This window comes from Staurois parvus, unplaced genomic scaffold (genome assembly GCF_062004578.1).
Source record: "Staurois parvus isolate SC_StPar_1 unplaced genomic scaffold, SC_StPar_1.0 ptg000017l, whole genome shotgun sequence".
Lineage (NCBI taxonomy): Eukaryota > Metazoa > Chordata > Amphibia > Anura > Ranidae > Staurois > Staurois parvus.
In genome coordinates this window covers 6,253,675-6,269,981 of record NW_028317813.1, presented here as the reverse complement: position 1 = coordinate 6,269,981, position 16,307 = coordinate 6,253,675, and the positions used below count along the sequence as shown (strand labels likewise).

The window sequence follows — 16,307 nt, the reverse complement described above, 5'->3', positions numbered from 1 at the left end:
CTGCAGGTTGGATATTTAAGCTTATTGAAGATATTGTAATAAAATGGATACATGTACAAGCCCTATATGTTTTATAAAAAAAAAAAAAAAGACAAAAAATAATTTTAGTCATATTGGAATAAACATCATGGATCTGATGACAGTATTTATTTTGACACTGGTACCTGTGAAAGTCCTATTTCTTTATGTGCGTCTTACTCTGTTATCTCTGGCTGTTATACAGTCAGGTCCATAAATATTGGGACATCGACACAATTCTAAAAATTTTTTCTCTATACACCACCACAATGGATTTGAAATGAAACGAACAAGATGTGCTTTAACTGCAGACTGTCAGCTTTAATTTGAGGGTATTTACATCCAAATCAGGTGAACGGTGTAGGAATTACAACAGTTTGCATATGTGCCTCCCATTTGTTAAGGGACCAAAAGTAATGGGACAGAATAATATTCATAAATCAAACTTTTACTTTGTAATACTTGGTTGCATATCCTTTGCAGTCAATTACAGCCTGAAGTCTGGAACGCATAGACATCAACAGACGCTGGGTTTCATCCCTGGTGATGTTCTGCCAGGCCTCTACTGCAACTGTCTTCAGTTCCTGCTTGTTCTTGGGGCATTTTCCCTTCAGTTTTGTCTTCAGCAAGGGAAATGCATGCTCAATCGGATTCAGGTCAGGTGATTGACTTGGCCATTGCATAACATTCCACTTCTTTCCCTTAAAAAACTCTTTGGTTGCTTTTGCAGTATGCTTTGGGTCATTGTCCATCTGCACTGTGAAGCGGCGTCCAATGAGTTCTGAAGCATTTGGCTGAATATGAGCAGATAATATTGCCCGAAACACTTCACAATTCATCCTGCTGCTTTTGTCAGCAGTCACATCATCAATAAATACAAGAGAACCAGCTTCATTGGCAGCCATACATGCCCATGCCATGACACTACCACCACCATGCTTCACTGATGAGGTGGTATGCTTAGGATCATGAGCAGTTCCTTTCCTTCTCCATACTCTTCTCTTCCCATCACTCTGGTACAAGTTGATCTTGGTCTCATCCGTCCATAGCATGTTGTTCCAGAACTGTGAAGGCTTTTTTAGATGTCGTTTGGCAAACTCTAATCTGGACTTCCTGTTTTTGAGGCTCACCAATGGTTTACATCTTCTGGTGAACCCTCTGTATTCACTCTGGTGAAGTCTTCTCGATTGTTGACTTTGACACACATACACCTACCTCCTGGAGAGTGTTCTTGATCTGGCCAACTGTTGTGAAGGGTGTTTTCTTCACCAGGGAAAGAATTCTTCGGTCATCCACCACAGTTGTTTTCCGTGGTCTTCCGGGTCTTTTGGTGTTGCTGAGCTCACCGGTGCGTTCCTTTTTAAGAATGTTCCAAACAGTTGTTTTGGCCACGTTTAATGTTTTTGCTATCTCTCTGATGGGTTTGTTTTGTTTTTTCAGCCTAATGATGGCTTGCTTCACTGATAGTGACAGCTCTTTGGATCTCATCTTGAGAGTTGACAGCAACAGATTCCAAATACACTTGAAATGAACTCTGGACCTTTTATCTGCTCATTGTAATTGGGATAATGAGGGAATAACACACACCTGGCCATGGAACAGCTGAGAAGCCAATTGTCCCATTACTTTTGGTCCCTTAACAAGTGGGAGGCACATATGCAAACGGTTGTAATTCCTACACCGTTCACCTGATTTGGATGTAAATACCCTCAAATTAAAGCTGACAGTCTGCAGTTAAAGCACATCTTGTTCGTTTCATTTCAAATCCATTGTGGTGGTGTATAGAGCCAAAAATGTTAGAATTGTGTCAATGTCCCAATATTTATGGACCTGACTGTATATAAGGATGAAGGTAATTTCTATAAGGGATATAAACATTAATTGTTTACCACCATGCACAACCTGTTTTCCCACCAGTCCTGCAGCCTTTTATACCATTAAAACCCATCTTTGGGATAGAGATACCACCCCCCCATCTGATTGTGATTGTAGTATTAAAACAATACCTATGTAAATGCCCTTAATAAGACAGGATGTACCTGAATCAAGTGATGATGAGATGTCAGATCCTGACCCTGAATTATCTCTCTTCTTTCTTTTCTGTGGTCGATGCTGATGGTTTTCCTCATCAGTTTCAGAAGCCTACAGGTAGAGCATGGACAACATAAACATCTCAGCAGCCCTTACAATATGCACAAATAATACCATAAAAAAAGAAAAGGACACCATACTACCTACGGAAACCATATTAATACTTCTATTTTGTTAATATTACAATCATCTAGATCAGACAAAAATATTCTAGTTTATGACCATCTGTCCCCATCTTAGGTGCTTCGCAGAGGGCATCCATTCTTGGACATGTGCTGCATACTGGGTAATATCACTGAACCTGCTTCAAGAACAGTTATTTAGCTATGTGACAGGTCACCTTTAAATAATTTAAAGGCATATAGCTATACTAGGTTCTCACCTCCGCAGTCCCAGCATTGTCCCACATATTGAACAGGTCCAAAGTCTTCTTTTTCATCTGTTCTGCAGGACTTGGTGACCGTGAGTGTGAGCGCTTACGGTGGTGTTTCTTCGATTTTTTTGAGTGCTTCTTGCCTTTGAAGTGATGATGCAGACATTCATTCTTTAAAAAAAAAAAAAAAGGACAATTATGTTGAGTAAAAAGGCTCTACTAGTAAATACACATACTAAAATAATTAAAATATAAAAATCCAAAGCCTAAAGAAGTACTTTTCCTGTACAGTGACACTTCGATTGGCGTAGGGACGAGCACTACAAGCCAGTGAGGCATTGCTGCATTGCAATAGCAGCATACCAGCGGTGTGGTGAAACTGGCTTGATGTTTTATTTAAGAAAGATCATATGTACAAATTATCCTTTTCAGAGCACTGCTGTTAAAATTGATGTATAAAAATCAAGATTTTTCATTCACTTTTGATCAAATTAACACTCTTTTTTGCATTGTCTGCTTTTATCACAAGGTAACTGACTACACTTAATACCTCTGTACTAAGACATGGAAGACTTGTTGCAAGCCTATCTCGCATTGCTCTATGTGTGTATCTTAATCACACAGTTTAAAGGCTAGATATTCATAGACCCTGGATTATAGGCTACCTTCAGGTGATTGAAACATTTGGACATGCCCCCCTTGGGCGTACTCCTATAATCCTAACCCACTTTGTAGGTTCTCAGTTTTTACTAGTGTCCTGTAGATGATGGACCTCTTCTCCCTTATGGAGAAGTTTCTATGTTTAGGTTTTTTTCTTTAATCAACCTCTGCACTATTATTTATTATGAAAATAGAAGCAATGCATCCAAATCCATGCAATTTTGGTAAAACTTTGGTACCTGTACCTGGACCCCATGATGTGAGGACTGCCTGTAATGTTGCTTTGGGCACATCCCCGCAGTGTCCTATACAGGTTCAGGGCCATTCATATGGTCCATTCATATGGTTCCCAGACCCTGAAGACCCCTCCAGGGGTATGCCCAATATGGGTGAATCCTGGGCCCATACAACAGACCAGCAATGTGGAAAGGTTCATCCTGTTATTGGACTATTACTGTGCCCCTATAGCAAGTATGGGTTTTTAATATCTCCACTACTTGCAGTACATTTTTTTGTGTCTCCTGAATATAACTCGTTAAACTATAAGGAATGATTGTGTTTAATTTTATTACTTTGTTAAATGTTTAATTACCTTTCAAATTGGTGGTAAAAATTTAATTTTTGGTTTACCTGTAAAATTATTTTCTTGGAGTACATTATAGGACACAGTATCTTTCATTATGATATGGGTATGTTGGAACCTTCAGGTAATTAGAGACTGGCAAAAAAAGACAGGAAGTCTCCCAGGCTCAACCTCTCCCTATTTGGCAAGGGTTTGATTTTTTTAGTAAGCCATAAACCACAAAGGCAAAGGGGTAGGATACCTGTGTCCTGTGATATACTCCAAGAAAAGGATTTTACTGGTAAACTAAAAATCCCATTTTTATTATTGTGAATTGCTTGCAAAAAAAAAGTCATAGAGTGGGGTCCAGACATCTGAAGACAGCAGCCCATAACTCCAAGTCTTTGAATATTCAACCTGTGTCCTGTACTGTACTCCAAGATACAGAGTTTACAGGTAAGTTAAAATTCCTTTATTTATATGCACTCAGCAGAGGACACCGAATGTTTATGGACATTTTTGTCCAAACAATCAATACAAAATTCTATTAGCAAGTCTGCTGAACAGAATTACATGTGTATGGATAGCTTGCTGATGTGAAGAGATAGCAGAATGATAACTTTGTCAGCTTGTTGATGTTCCTACAATGTCCAGTCAGCAGAACAGGCTTGGCACAGTGACTAGGCTTTATTGCATAGCCACACTGAATATAAGAGAGGTCACTAACCTGGCTGTGCAGTCTAACAAAGGTACCTAAACCAAAAGACTGAACAGAATCAAAGATTCTTTTTTGCATGTTTAGACAGCTCATATGAATGCATTTGATCTGTATCTAGCTGTATGTGCACTTGGAAAATACACCTTCAATACAGCTGTGAAGTGGCTTACACTGCATGTATGAGAGCCAATCCAAAAACTTCAGCAGCAAAATATTGCACAATTCTTGTCCACAAAAATATTGATCACAAAGTAGCACCTAATGCTCAAGTGTAAGAATATGAATATGTGTACAAAAATATCAGGAAAACAAAATATCTTAAACACTGGGACATTTTGTAACATCTAGCATGTATGCTCAGCAGAAGAGAAATGTCAGATTATCTCACATGTATCATGAAGAATCTATACATTTAAAAATTTGCCTTGATTTAAAATAGACCTGAACTCATAAAGTGAAGTTTACCTATCTTACATGGAACATCAAGACATGCTAATCTGCCTTAGCAGTACCCTGAAAAAAACTTTATTCTTGAGTTCCTCCTGAAACATAGCATTGCACTTCCTGTGCTTTGAGTCTTATAGCTGTAAATCAGAAGTCGGATCTAAAGCACTACTGCCTGACTTCTAGTCTCACAAGATTTGGAATGAGCGTTGGTGATGTCACTAGTGTGCTAACACAAGAACAAGACAGTTAAGCCGGCCAAAGGTGAGTTGAAAACTGGAAGTTCTGTAGGTCAAAAAAGGAAAATCACTCAAATGACTGTGCCATCATTTGTTTTGCTTTTCTAAACAAAAACCCCAGCATGCTGGATCAGGCACTCTCGATTGCGGTACGAATATTGCATGACGCAGCTGGCACACTAATGATGCAAAAAACGAACAATCAACAGTAATAGTTCGATTTTCAACTCATTTATGACTGGCTTTAGTCAGTAAAGAAAAAAGATCAGTGGCATGGATCATATATAGACAATGCTAGCGATTAGTCCCATTTACTCGCCTTTTCTGGGCACAGCTTGCCCAGTTAAGGTCCTATTTTTTTTTAACAGTGCATAGGCAATGATATTTTAATTGTAGTCAAACTAATGAAAGATCATTTCTGGCTGAATGCCATGGGTTAGGGCACTTCTATCTGTACTCTTTTCCTTATAAAAACGATATTAGGTACTTTATGTATTCTGAATATGAACAAAAGATGTGGGCATAGTTTAAAGAACTGTCAAACCTCAATAGATAAAACAAACTCCTTAAATAGGCGGATTCTTTCTGATTCCACTGTGATTTGATTGAATGCACCGTCTCCAACAAAGCGCTCTCGGACCTGTACAGATAGTAGAATAGAGCATTTTAGATGCATGTCAGTGAAAACACAGACGTATATGACAAACGTGGCCCAGAAACACTCAAATATGCAGCTAAGAGCCAACCCATAAATGCCACATAGAAATAAAAACACAAACATGTTAAATAATGTAACTCTGCTCCAGCTGATCACAGTGATTCATCCATAAAGAGAGCTCCAGCTAAAATATATATATTTTTTTCAGGTCAGTTTTTTATTGTTGTCTCTATCTCCATCGAGGAGGTTTTCCTTCATGTCCTGTCTCAGAGACACAACAAGTGAGCAAAAATCTCCCCTAAATCAAGGGAATCCCACCATTAACAATTATCATCTGAACAGGTTCCTCAACTGGAAGATTTTCCCTCTATCTGGATTTGATCTGATGACAATGGTCAACAGGAGAAATTATAAGGACGCTCCCAACAGAGACACAGACAGCAATAACAATTTATTATTATTTATTTATTACAGGTACTTGTATAGTGCCGTCAATTTACACAGCGCTTTACACATATCAATATTGTACATTCACATCAGTCCCTAACCCTCAAGGGGCATACAATCTAAGGTCCATATCTCACATTCATACATATACATACTAGGGCCAATTTAGACAGGAGCCAATTAGCCTACCAGCATGTCTTTGGAGTGTGGGAGGCAACCGGAGTACCCGGAGGAAACTCACGCAGGCACAGGGAGAACATGCAAACTCCAGGCAGGTGGTGCCGTGGCTGGGATTTGAACCAATGACCCTAGTACTGCCAGGTGGAAGTGCTAACCATTTAGCCACTGTGCTGCCCCAATTTGATAGAAGTCATTCAGTACAAAAACAAAAAGCTTTGGGCTGGAGTTCAACTTTAAGAAATACATTGGAAAGATCATTTAAAAATAAATCTGACTCAGAAAAACATAGAGTGCATTGAAAAAGTATTCATACCCTTTGAAATTTTCCACATTTTGTCATGTTACAACCAAAATGTAAATGTATTTTATTGGGATTTTATGTGATAGACCAACACAAAGTGGCACATAATTGTGAAGTGGAAGAAAAATCATAAATGGTTTTCAAAACTTTTTACAAATAAAAGTGTGGCGTGCATTTGTTTTCAGCCCCCTTTACTCTGATACCTCGAACTAAGATCTAGTGGAACCAATTGCCTTCAGAAGTCACCTGATTAGTTAAATAGACTCCACCTGTGTGTAATTTAATCTCAGTATAAATACAGCTGTTCTGTGAAACCCTCAGAGGTTTGTTAGAGAACATTAGTGAACAAACAGCATCATGAAGGCCACGGAACACAACAGACAGGTCAGGGATAAAGTTGTGGAGAAATTTAAAGCAGGGTTAGGTTATAAAAAAATCCCAAGCTTTGAACATCTCACAGAGCATAGAGATCCACTGTTCACGTGGGAGAATCTTTCCACAGGACAACTATTAGTCGTGCACTAAAAGCAAAACGCTGTGTGGTGGAAAACTAACACTGCACATCACCATGAACACACCATCCCCACCGTGAAACATGGTGGTGGCAGCATCATGTTGTGGGGATGCTTTTCTTCAGCAGGGACAAGGAAGCTGGTCAGAGTTGATCAGAAGATGGATGGAGCCAAATACAGGGCTGGTAAGTGTTGCTGGGAAGTCTGTTGTTTGTTTACGATGTGCATTACCCTTCCATGTACAACTTAGATAGAGCCATATTGGTTGTTTAGCAGGCTGGCTGGTAAGTGTTGCTGGAAAATCTTTTGTTTGTTTGCAATGTGCATTGCCCTTCCATGTGCACCTTGCTGCTAAGGCTGGTTATAGGTTAGGATGGTTGCCATTTTTTGTGTAGTTGGCTAATTTGGATGCAGTAATGCACTGGATGCCTTTGCTGTCATTTTGGTATAGCTGGGCTTCACGTCCCTGTACCTTTAAGGAGGAATGGACTCCTTAAAGGTACACCTGCCCTTAACCTATCCATTGATATATGTGCTCCTACTATGGAGGCTCTGGAAATGTTAGAGTTAGGTCCACAGCATACAGAGACCCTTTCTGCAGGACTGTGGCTTACGCATGTATTTCTAAATGTGTGCAAACAAAACCCTCTGTTTTTAATGCAAATTGTTAGACAGGGCCAAATTGGTTGTTTTGCAGGCTGGCTGGTAAGTGCTGCTGTGAAATCCTTTGTTTGTTTGCAATCTTAGAAGAAAGCCTGTTAGAGTCTGCAAAAGACTTGATACTGGGGTGGAGGTTCACCTTCCAGCAGGACCACGACCCTAAACATACAGCCAGAGCTACAATGGAATGGTTTAGATCAAAGCATATTCATGTGTTAGAATGGCCCAGTCAAAGTCCAGACCTAAATCCAATTGAGAATCTGTAGCAAGACTTGAAAATTACTGTTCACAGACGCTCTCCGTCCAATCTGACAGAGCTTGATCTATTTTGCAAAGAAGAATGGGCAAAATTTCACATAGAGACATAACTCCAAAAGATTGGCAGCTGTAATTGCAGCAAAAGGTAGTTCTACAAAGTATTGACTTAGGGGGCTGAATACAAATACACAGTTTTCAGATATTTATTTGTAAAATATTTTGAAAACCATTTATCATTTTCTTTCCACTATCACATAAAATCCTAAAATACATTTACATTTTTGGTGGTAACATGACAAAATGTGGAAAATTTCAAGGGGTACGAATACTTTTTCAAGGCACTGTAACAACTCTTGAAAATTTCAACCTGAAACTTTGGAGAGGATCTGTAACAAGCATTGGAGGATTTGTCGGATGATTGGTGCAGGCAAGTCTTATGCAGTAATGATGCAAGCTAAGGACTGAGGCAACTGTTTGTTAGTCAGTCTCCTTCCTATTAATGCACGGAGACGGTTTTCTTCATTGATGCACAAAGTTAATATTTCTTTGTATGCTCAGTGCATACAGAAAAACTATACTAACACTAATAGAGTATTAATAGACTTTACCACTTTTTATTAGACTTCACTACCAATTTTATAAAGCAAAAAAACCACTGTAATTATCCTACAAAGCTGAATTATACTCTGGCTACCATAACCAACCAGCTCACCCATTAAAGTCAGTTAAGACATACATTTGGATAATTCTACTTAATCTAAGCCATTAATCAGTGCAAAAAAAGCAGCCACTCCCAAGGTTCACTTGAAAGCACAATTATTTCCTTATAAAAAAATGAATACATGCAAAATAAATCATGAGAACAGAACGCTTCATGTGATTTTTGTTTCTTTTTCTTAAACTTTACTTTTTAACCACTTCAGTCATGGCCATTTTTACCCCCTTTCTGCCCAGGGCAATTTTCAGCTCTCAGCCCTGTCACACTTTGAATGACAATTACTCAGTCATGCAATCCTGTACCCTAATGAAATTTTTATAATTTTTTGAGGTAGATAGAGCTTTCTGTTGGTGGTATTTAATCACCACTGGGTTTTTAATTTTTTTGCTATATAAGCGAAAAAGTACAGAAAATCTTGGGAAAAAAAACACATTTTTCTTTTTTTTGTTATAACCCAAATCAGTGTATAATATTTAGTCTGTGTGAAAGTTATAGAGTCTACAAATTATGGTATATATATATATATATATTTCTTGAGACCCTATAATACCAGGACAGTACAAAAAAAACCCAAATGACCCTTTTTTGGAAAGTAGAGAATCCAAGGTATTTAGTAAGAGGCAAATAGAGAAATGAAATACATTTTATTTTCACAATTTGTTTTTTGTTTTTTAAATACTGTCACCAGAGCAGTACGGCATCATCATATGACTGGTGACAGTATGTAAAAAAAAAATCATTAAAAAAAAAAAAAAATCTTTTTTTTTAACATACTGTGACCAGAGCAGTGCAGTGTTAGTATAATGAAGTGATCAGAATTTTCTGTTTTGTTTTTTTTTACACTATGATTGCATATAGCAGTGATCACTGTTATAAGCAATACTTTTTATGAATGGTATTAATTTATTTGCAACCATTCATTGAGTATTATTGTGATTAGCTTAGATTGGCCACAGCTGTCACATGCTACATATGTACTCTGATTGGCAATGTCTGTACCATGTAATCACTGTGACCAATCGCAGAGATCATTACAAAAATACACATGAAAAATACGACGTGCACCCAGGATGGGAGGGCTCCTACTCGACGGTCATTTGACAACAGACCGGGCGGGAGGCAATTATAGATTTGAAATAATTGTTTTGGTCACCTCTACTTCCACAAGCTTGAAAGCTTGAACAGGGTTACTTCACACGGCGTAGATACTTTGGGTGGTCCAGAGGCTGTCTGAAGTGAAGAGAGGCATACTGTGTGCCTGCAGTAAGCTAGCAGGCAGCAACAGGAAAACAGGATAAAAACTCTGCTTCTACATAGACTAACACTAAGGCAGTTTTGTCATCCTCAGCATGGAAACTCCAAAGATTAAGATACTGGCAACATCACCAGCCAAAATCAGGAAAAAGAAACCTGTATTAAAAAAGTATAAGCTGTCAAGAGCTAGTATAAGGTAATCTTGCAAACTTTTTTTTCAGCATTTTTTCATTTGTGACTATTTATGGCACTTTCAGATATACACTGCTCAAAAAATGAAAGGAACACTTTTCAATCAGAATACAGCATCAAGTCAATTAATCTCCTGGGTTATTGATCTGGTCAGTTAAGTAGCAGAGGGGGTTGTTAATTAGTTTCAGCTGCTTTGGCGTTAGTGAAATTAACAACAGGTGCACTAAATGGGCAACAATGAGACAACCCCCAAAATAGGAATGGTTTTACAGGTGGAGGACACTGACATTTTTCCCCTACTCATCTTTTCTGACTGTTTTTCACTAATTTTGCATTTGGCTAGGGTCAGTATCACTACTGGTAGCATGAGGCAATACCTGGACCCTACAGAGGTTGCACAGGCAGTCCAACTCCTCCAGGATGGCACATCAATACGTACCATTGCCAGAACATTTGCTGTGTCTATCAGCACAGTCTTAGGAGCATGGGGGAGATTCCAGGAGACAGGCAGTTACTCTAGGAGAGCTGGACAGGGCCATAGAAGGTCCTTAACCCATCAGCAGGACAGGTATCTGCTCCTTTGTGCAAGGAGGAACAGGATGAGCACTGCCAGAGCCCTACAAAATGACCTCTAGCAGGCCACTGGTGTGAATATCTCTGACCAAACAATCAGAAACAGACTTCATGAGGGTGGCCAGAGGGCCAGACATCCACTAGTGGCCCTGTGCTCACTGCCTGGCACTATAGAGCTCGATTGGCATTTGCCATTGAACACCAGAATTGTCAGATCCGCCACTGGCGCCCTGTGCTTTTCACAATGAGAGCAGTGTTTTCAAAGTGTTCCTTAAATTTTTTTGAGCAGTGTATTTGTGTACCCAGTACAACATATATAGAATCATAAAAAACCATGGAAATGGCTGAAGGTGCCTTGGTCGAATAATGTTGCACTGTAGTTTAATCTACAAAAGATTAATGACAGACTGAGAGTAAAACATCTGATTTAACTTCACCAACTGTCAAAATCTTTGAGTCATTAGCACAGACTGTTCTCTTACCTCATCCCAGCTGCTGTCTGCTTCCAGAGGAGGAGCCGCCTGCTTTAGCATGCTTTTAAATGCAGCTTCCTTCCTTCGAAACTTGCGAGCTTCCTCCTTTCCTCGCTCACGCTCCCGAGCTTCGGCTTTCTCCAGCAACTAGGCCAAATTAAACAAGGTTATGAGTCCTGTCCACACGCTGCATCCTGCCTCCTCTAACACTCTTCACACTTGGCAGATCCATGGAATCACTTACGCTATTAAATGTTAGCTTAATGTTTCCTGCATCAAGTGTGGCGGCTCGCTTGTCAAAACTGATAATGTGAGCAAAGTCTTCAAATGTAGTGTTCACTTCTACACTGAAATTACGGTCCTAAAGAAAAGGGACAGACATAAAAAAACCACATGAGCTTCAATAAACACTCCCATTGACCAGTTCTTTAAAATAGTAAAATAAATCTACAGCATTTTTCAAGATTTTGGTATGTGAATGTTAAAAGATCTTTGTGCAAGTAACTATTAAAATTTCCCTTAAAGCTTATTTTGATGGGTTTTTAATTGGTAGAAAAAAAATATAAATACTTTAATAGTATGCAAATGAAACCCGCGCAGCCATTAAAATTGGCCAATGTGTACTCCAAAGCAATGACAAATAATATCAGTATTTTGGATAAAAGTGCAACAAGATACAGAGATAAAATAACACTGGAAAAGTGAGGAATTGGGGATAAATGCAGCATGTATAGTATCTAAGCTTTAAACAGAAAGTTTTCTGTTTAAAGTCTCTCTGGAAAGAACAACCCACCTGCCCGCTGACACTATATTTTGTTTTAGGAACCTGGAAAGCATTGCACTAGCGATCAGCAGATCGCTGGTACCATGCAGGTCACCTGTAGACTGTCATTGTAACCTGTTAGTTCATACCTCATACGAGCAAGCAGTTTTAAAGTGACAGGAAGAATCAATGAACTACCAGAGCACTAAAAAGCGCCGGATTAACATTCTTACAGGAAGTCTCCAAATTACAAACTGGCCTCAATGCACTGTTTAATTGGGCAACTGTGTGGCAAATGAGGTTTAATGTTAATAAATGTAAAGTTGTGCACTTGGGGGGCTAAGAATATGCATGGATCATATATACTAGAAGGATTACAACTGGGGGAATCAATGGTGGAGAAGGATCTGGGTGTTCTGGTAGATCATAAGCCTAAGAATGGCATGCAATGCCAAGCTGCGGTTTCCAAAGGGAGCAAAATCTTCTCTTGTATTAGGAGAGGTATAGACTCCAGAGAGAGAGATATCATTTTACTTCTGTACAAATCATTAGTAAGACCTCATCTGGAATATGCAGTTCAGTTTTGGACACCAATTCATAAAAAGAATATTGGGGAACTGGAGAAAGTGCAGAGAAGGGCAACCAAATTGATACGAGGCATGGAGGAGCTCAGCAATGAGGAAAGATTAGAGGAACTGAATTTATTCTCTCTTGAGAAGAGGAGGTTAAAGAGGGATATGATTCAGATGTATAAATATACAAGTGGTCCATATAGTGAGGTCATCACAGAGGACAAGGGCACGCTCTTTACATCTAGAGGAAAAGAGATTTCATCTCCAATAATGGAAAGGCTTCTTCACAGTAAAAGTGGTGAAAATGTCGAATAGACTCCCTCAAGAGATGGTTCTGGCCAGCTTAATAGATTGTTTTAAAAAAGGCCGCTATTCTTTTCTAAATGTACATAATATAACTGGATACTAATATTTATAGGTAAAGTTGATCCAGATAATGTCCAATTGCCTCTTGGGGGATCAGGAAGGATTTTTTCTCCTGCTGGAGGAAATTGGATCAATCTTTATTGGGTTTTTTATGCCTTCCTCTGGATCAAATGTAGGTATAGGAATGTGTATATAGGATCGTATAATATTTTTTTTTTCCCTTTACTGGTTGAACTTGATGGATGTGTGTCTTTTTTTTCAACCGGACCAACTATGTAACTAGGTAACAAGCCAACAGCCACAAAGGATGTCAGGACTTGTAGATTCCCATTCACAGAACTCTGTGACTGAATGACGCGGCTAGACGGCTGGAGCCCTGCACAGCCGTTTTTTTTAAATTGTGACAGCTAACGGGGGGAGAAGATCCCCCACTAGCTACCACATTGGGGGGTTGTGGGGTTCAGTCCTATAGTAACATGGTACAACCTGAATATGGGTGTAACATGTCATGAAAGGTAAACCCATAAATAAATAATCAAATAATCTGCAATTGCTGATTTGTTTTTAAAAGAACATTATCTGGGGCTGTCATCCTTTTCCATCCTTCACTCATTTCTGAACACTGCTTGTTTAAGAACAAAACTTGCCAAAGCTGGCCACACATGCTAAAGCCTGAACATATAATCAGATTTTACATTTACTAAAAACTCTGTATTGTGGGAGCCTACTTGCACTACATAGTTGACCTTTGTGTAAAAAAATAAAACATGCACATGTTTTTTCAATTAAATAAATGTGCATTTATAATTTTTTTTCTCAAGAGCCTGCAAAGCATTTATTGCAGGTGCAATGTAAGGTTCCTGCAGGCACTCTCTGTACAGGCAAGACAGTCGCTGAGTTGCACGGAGCATCAAGGAAATCCTACTAAAGAAAAAAACTTTTGTGCTTGGATGCAAAGATTTTATAGATAAGAATAGCAGCACTCAAACCACTCAAATAATGGCCAAAAACAAATTTAAATGAAATTGAGTAATTGAAAATTGGTGGGCTATTACATTAAGAATAAAACAAAATATAAGCTATTCAACTAAAACAACTAAAATAAAGTCCAACAAAATGTATCAGTGTGAAAGGCAAACATACACGTGCTGCGTAAGAAGTGTACTTCAGTGTGAAATCAATCAACTCATCTTCACCACACCACCAAGTGTACATGCCAGACAAAAAGACCTCTATATCATAGGAGGCCAGCAGCGCTAATATTTTATACCATCCAGCACACTGGTTCAGCAAAACCACTTATCTACTTAAAAGACGAACTTGGGGATCCTGGATCCAAAGGAAGTGCCACATATATAAAAAGGCAAAGAGAAGCTGCAGATAGTGTAATACCGCTGGAAAAGATTTATTTAAAATTGCAGAAAAATACTCACAATATAACAGAGAGACATCTGCTCATAACACCACCGCACTCAGTCACACTTCCTTCTAGAAAGTCCCTTAAAACTTTCAGTTCTGGTTCTAAAAGAGAGTAGATACGATATGGGATTGGAACCCCTGGCAAATGTTCTACTGGGCATTCATAAACTCAATATAGTGGTAATTTGACCGCATTTTTCTTATCACATAAATCCTTAAAATCAAGGTAATGGAGAGGCAATATTTTAAGATTACTGGATGCTCCAATAACAATGTACTTGGCAGCAATCTGATGAAAAGTTAAGATTCCTGGCCTGCAAATCAATATTGGTGTTATGAACTGAGAGCCATGGAATTCCCAAAATAACAGGAAATTGAAAGAGGAGATCAGGTTGAGAGATATTATTTCTTGGTTTCCTGGTTCAATAATTAATTGTAGAGGAACAGTCTCATGAGTAATTATGCCAGAAGAGAGTGTGATCCATCTACTGTCTCCAAGTGTACTGGATATTGCTTAAGTATCTGGTGATACAATTGTTCTCAGCATACTTCAAATCCATGAAATTACCACCAGCCCCAAAGTCCAGCAATCACTGTGATGGAGAATTAACTGGTCGTTTTCTTTAAGCATAATGCCTATAACAAAATGTGGATGATGAGTGACAATCTTGCTCTCTCATTATGCTAAGGAAAACAAGGTCTGTAAAATGGACCCCACTTTTTCACTAGAAGTAAACATTTCTCTTTGAGCAGCAGCTGCAATTGTTCTTTGTGGCTTGTGTGGACATCTTAGAAAGAAGTTCCCTGACTGACCACAATATAAAGAAAGATTTATTTTTGGCATTTTTATTTCTTTTTGGCAAAACTGAGAGATCCCCCAATTGCTTCAATCTACATTGGCTTAGGTTCTGGCTCAGAACTGGAAAATAGTTTAGCTACGGGTTGAGACTTGGAGGAAATTTGTCCTCAGTGATCTTTGTCTTTTTAATCATCTTCTAGTTAATCGTCTGTTGATTTTAATGCTAGTATGATAAAAGCATCAAGATTGCATGGTGTATCCACTCAGGCTAGCTCATCTTTAATTTGTCCAGAGAGCCCCCTTTCTAAAGTGAAAACACTAAGCACTGTCGTCCAAGTAGTATCTGACACCCAGTGATGAAAATCGACAGAATATTCATGTACAGAGTGTTTTTTTTAGAAATATGGCTTCAGCGGTTGTACTGCGATTGGGATAATCAAAAATAGAAAATTGTCCAGATTTCCCAGCATAGAATGGTCTTGCTTCAAGCATGGGGAAACCCATGCCAGGACCTCATCAAGGAGTGAAGAAATTCTAAAGCCTGCCCTGTGCTGTGAATCAAACTGGACAGGCTCCAGCTGAAAATTAAGTTGACATTGTTTCAGGAAACTTCTGCAATGTTTAGGATTCCCAGCACATTTAGCAGGCAATGGAAGGTGGCTTCTGTAAGACTGCAGACAGTAGCTACTTGTGGCTGTAAAAGTTGTCAATGCAAAGTTATTACAGCGCTATCTCTGTTGGAGATTGACTGACAGAATCTGAATCTTCCTTTTCCTCTGAAGATGGACATCTAGGTATTTCGTTATGCCCAGGGAGCAAAGCAGAGCAAGAACACGGATCAGCATCGTGGTGAACACCTGAAGTGAAGTTGCCAGGTCAAAGAGAGGGACAATAAATTGGTAATGTTGTATGCCCAGAGCAAAACGTAGGTAGCACTGGTGTGCCAGGACATGTGCTTTGATGTCCACAGATAAGAAAAGATCTCCCGCATAGATGAAAGCAATGACTGACCAAGTGGATTCCATACAGAATTTCTGTACCAAAAATTTGAGATCCA

At 38.9% G+C, this 16,307-nt stretch overlaps 1 protein-coding gene across 1 annotated transcript in view; it reads right to left on the bottom strand.

Annotated features, from left to right (window-relative positions):
- The window catches only part of PRPF40B (pre-mRNA processing factor 40B), a 162,042-nt gene that overhangs the window by 12,046 nt on the left and 133,689 nt on the right, over positions 1 to 16,307 (bottom strand). Inside the window, exons 20-24 of the mRNA XM_089679247.1 lie at positions 11,576 to 11,692; positions 11,341 to 11,478; positions 5,650 to 5,745; positions 2,492 to 2,653; positions 2,058 to 2,160 (exon numbers count right to left, since the gene is read on the bottom strand). Coding sequence (XP_089535373.1) covers positions 2,058 to 2,160; positions 2,492 to 2,653; positions 5,650 to 5,745; positions 11,341 to 11,478; positions 11,576 to 11,692 — 616 coding nt within the window. The remainder of the gene's footprint in view (positions 1 to 2,057; positions 2,161 to 2,491; positions 2,654 to 5,649; positions 5,746 to 11,340; positions 11,479 to 11,575; positions 11,693 to 16,307) is intronic.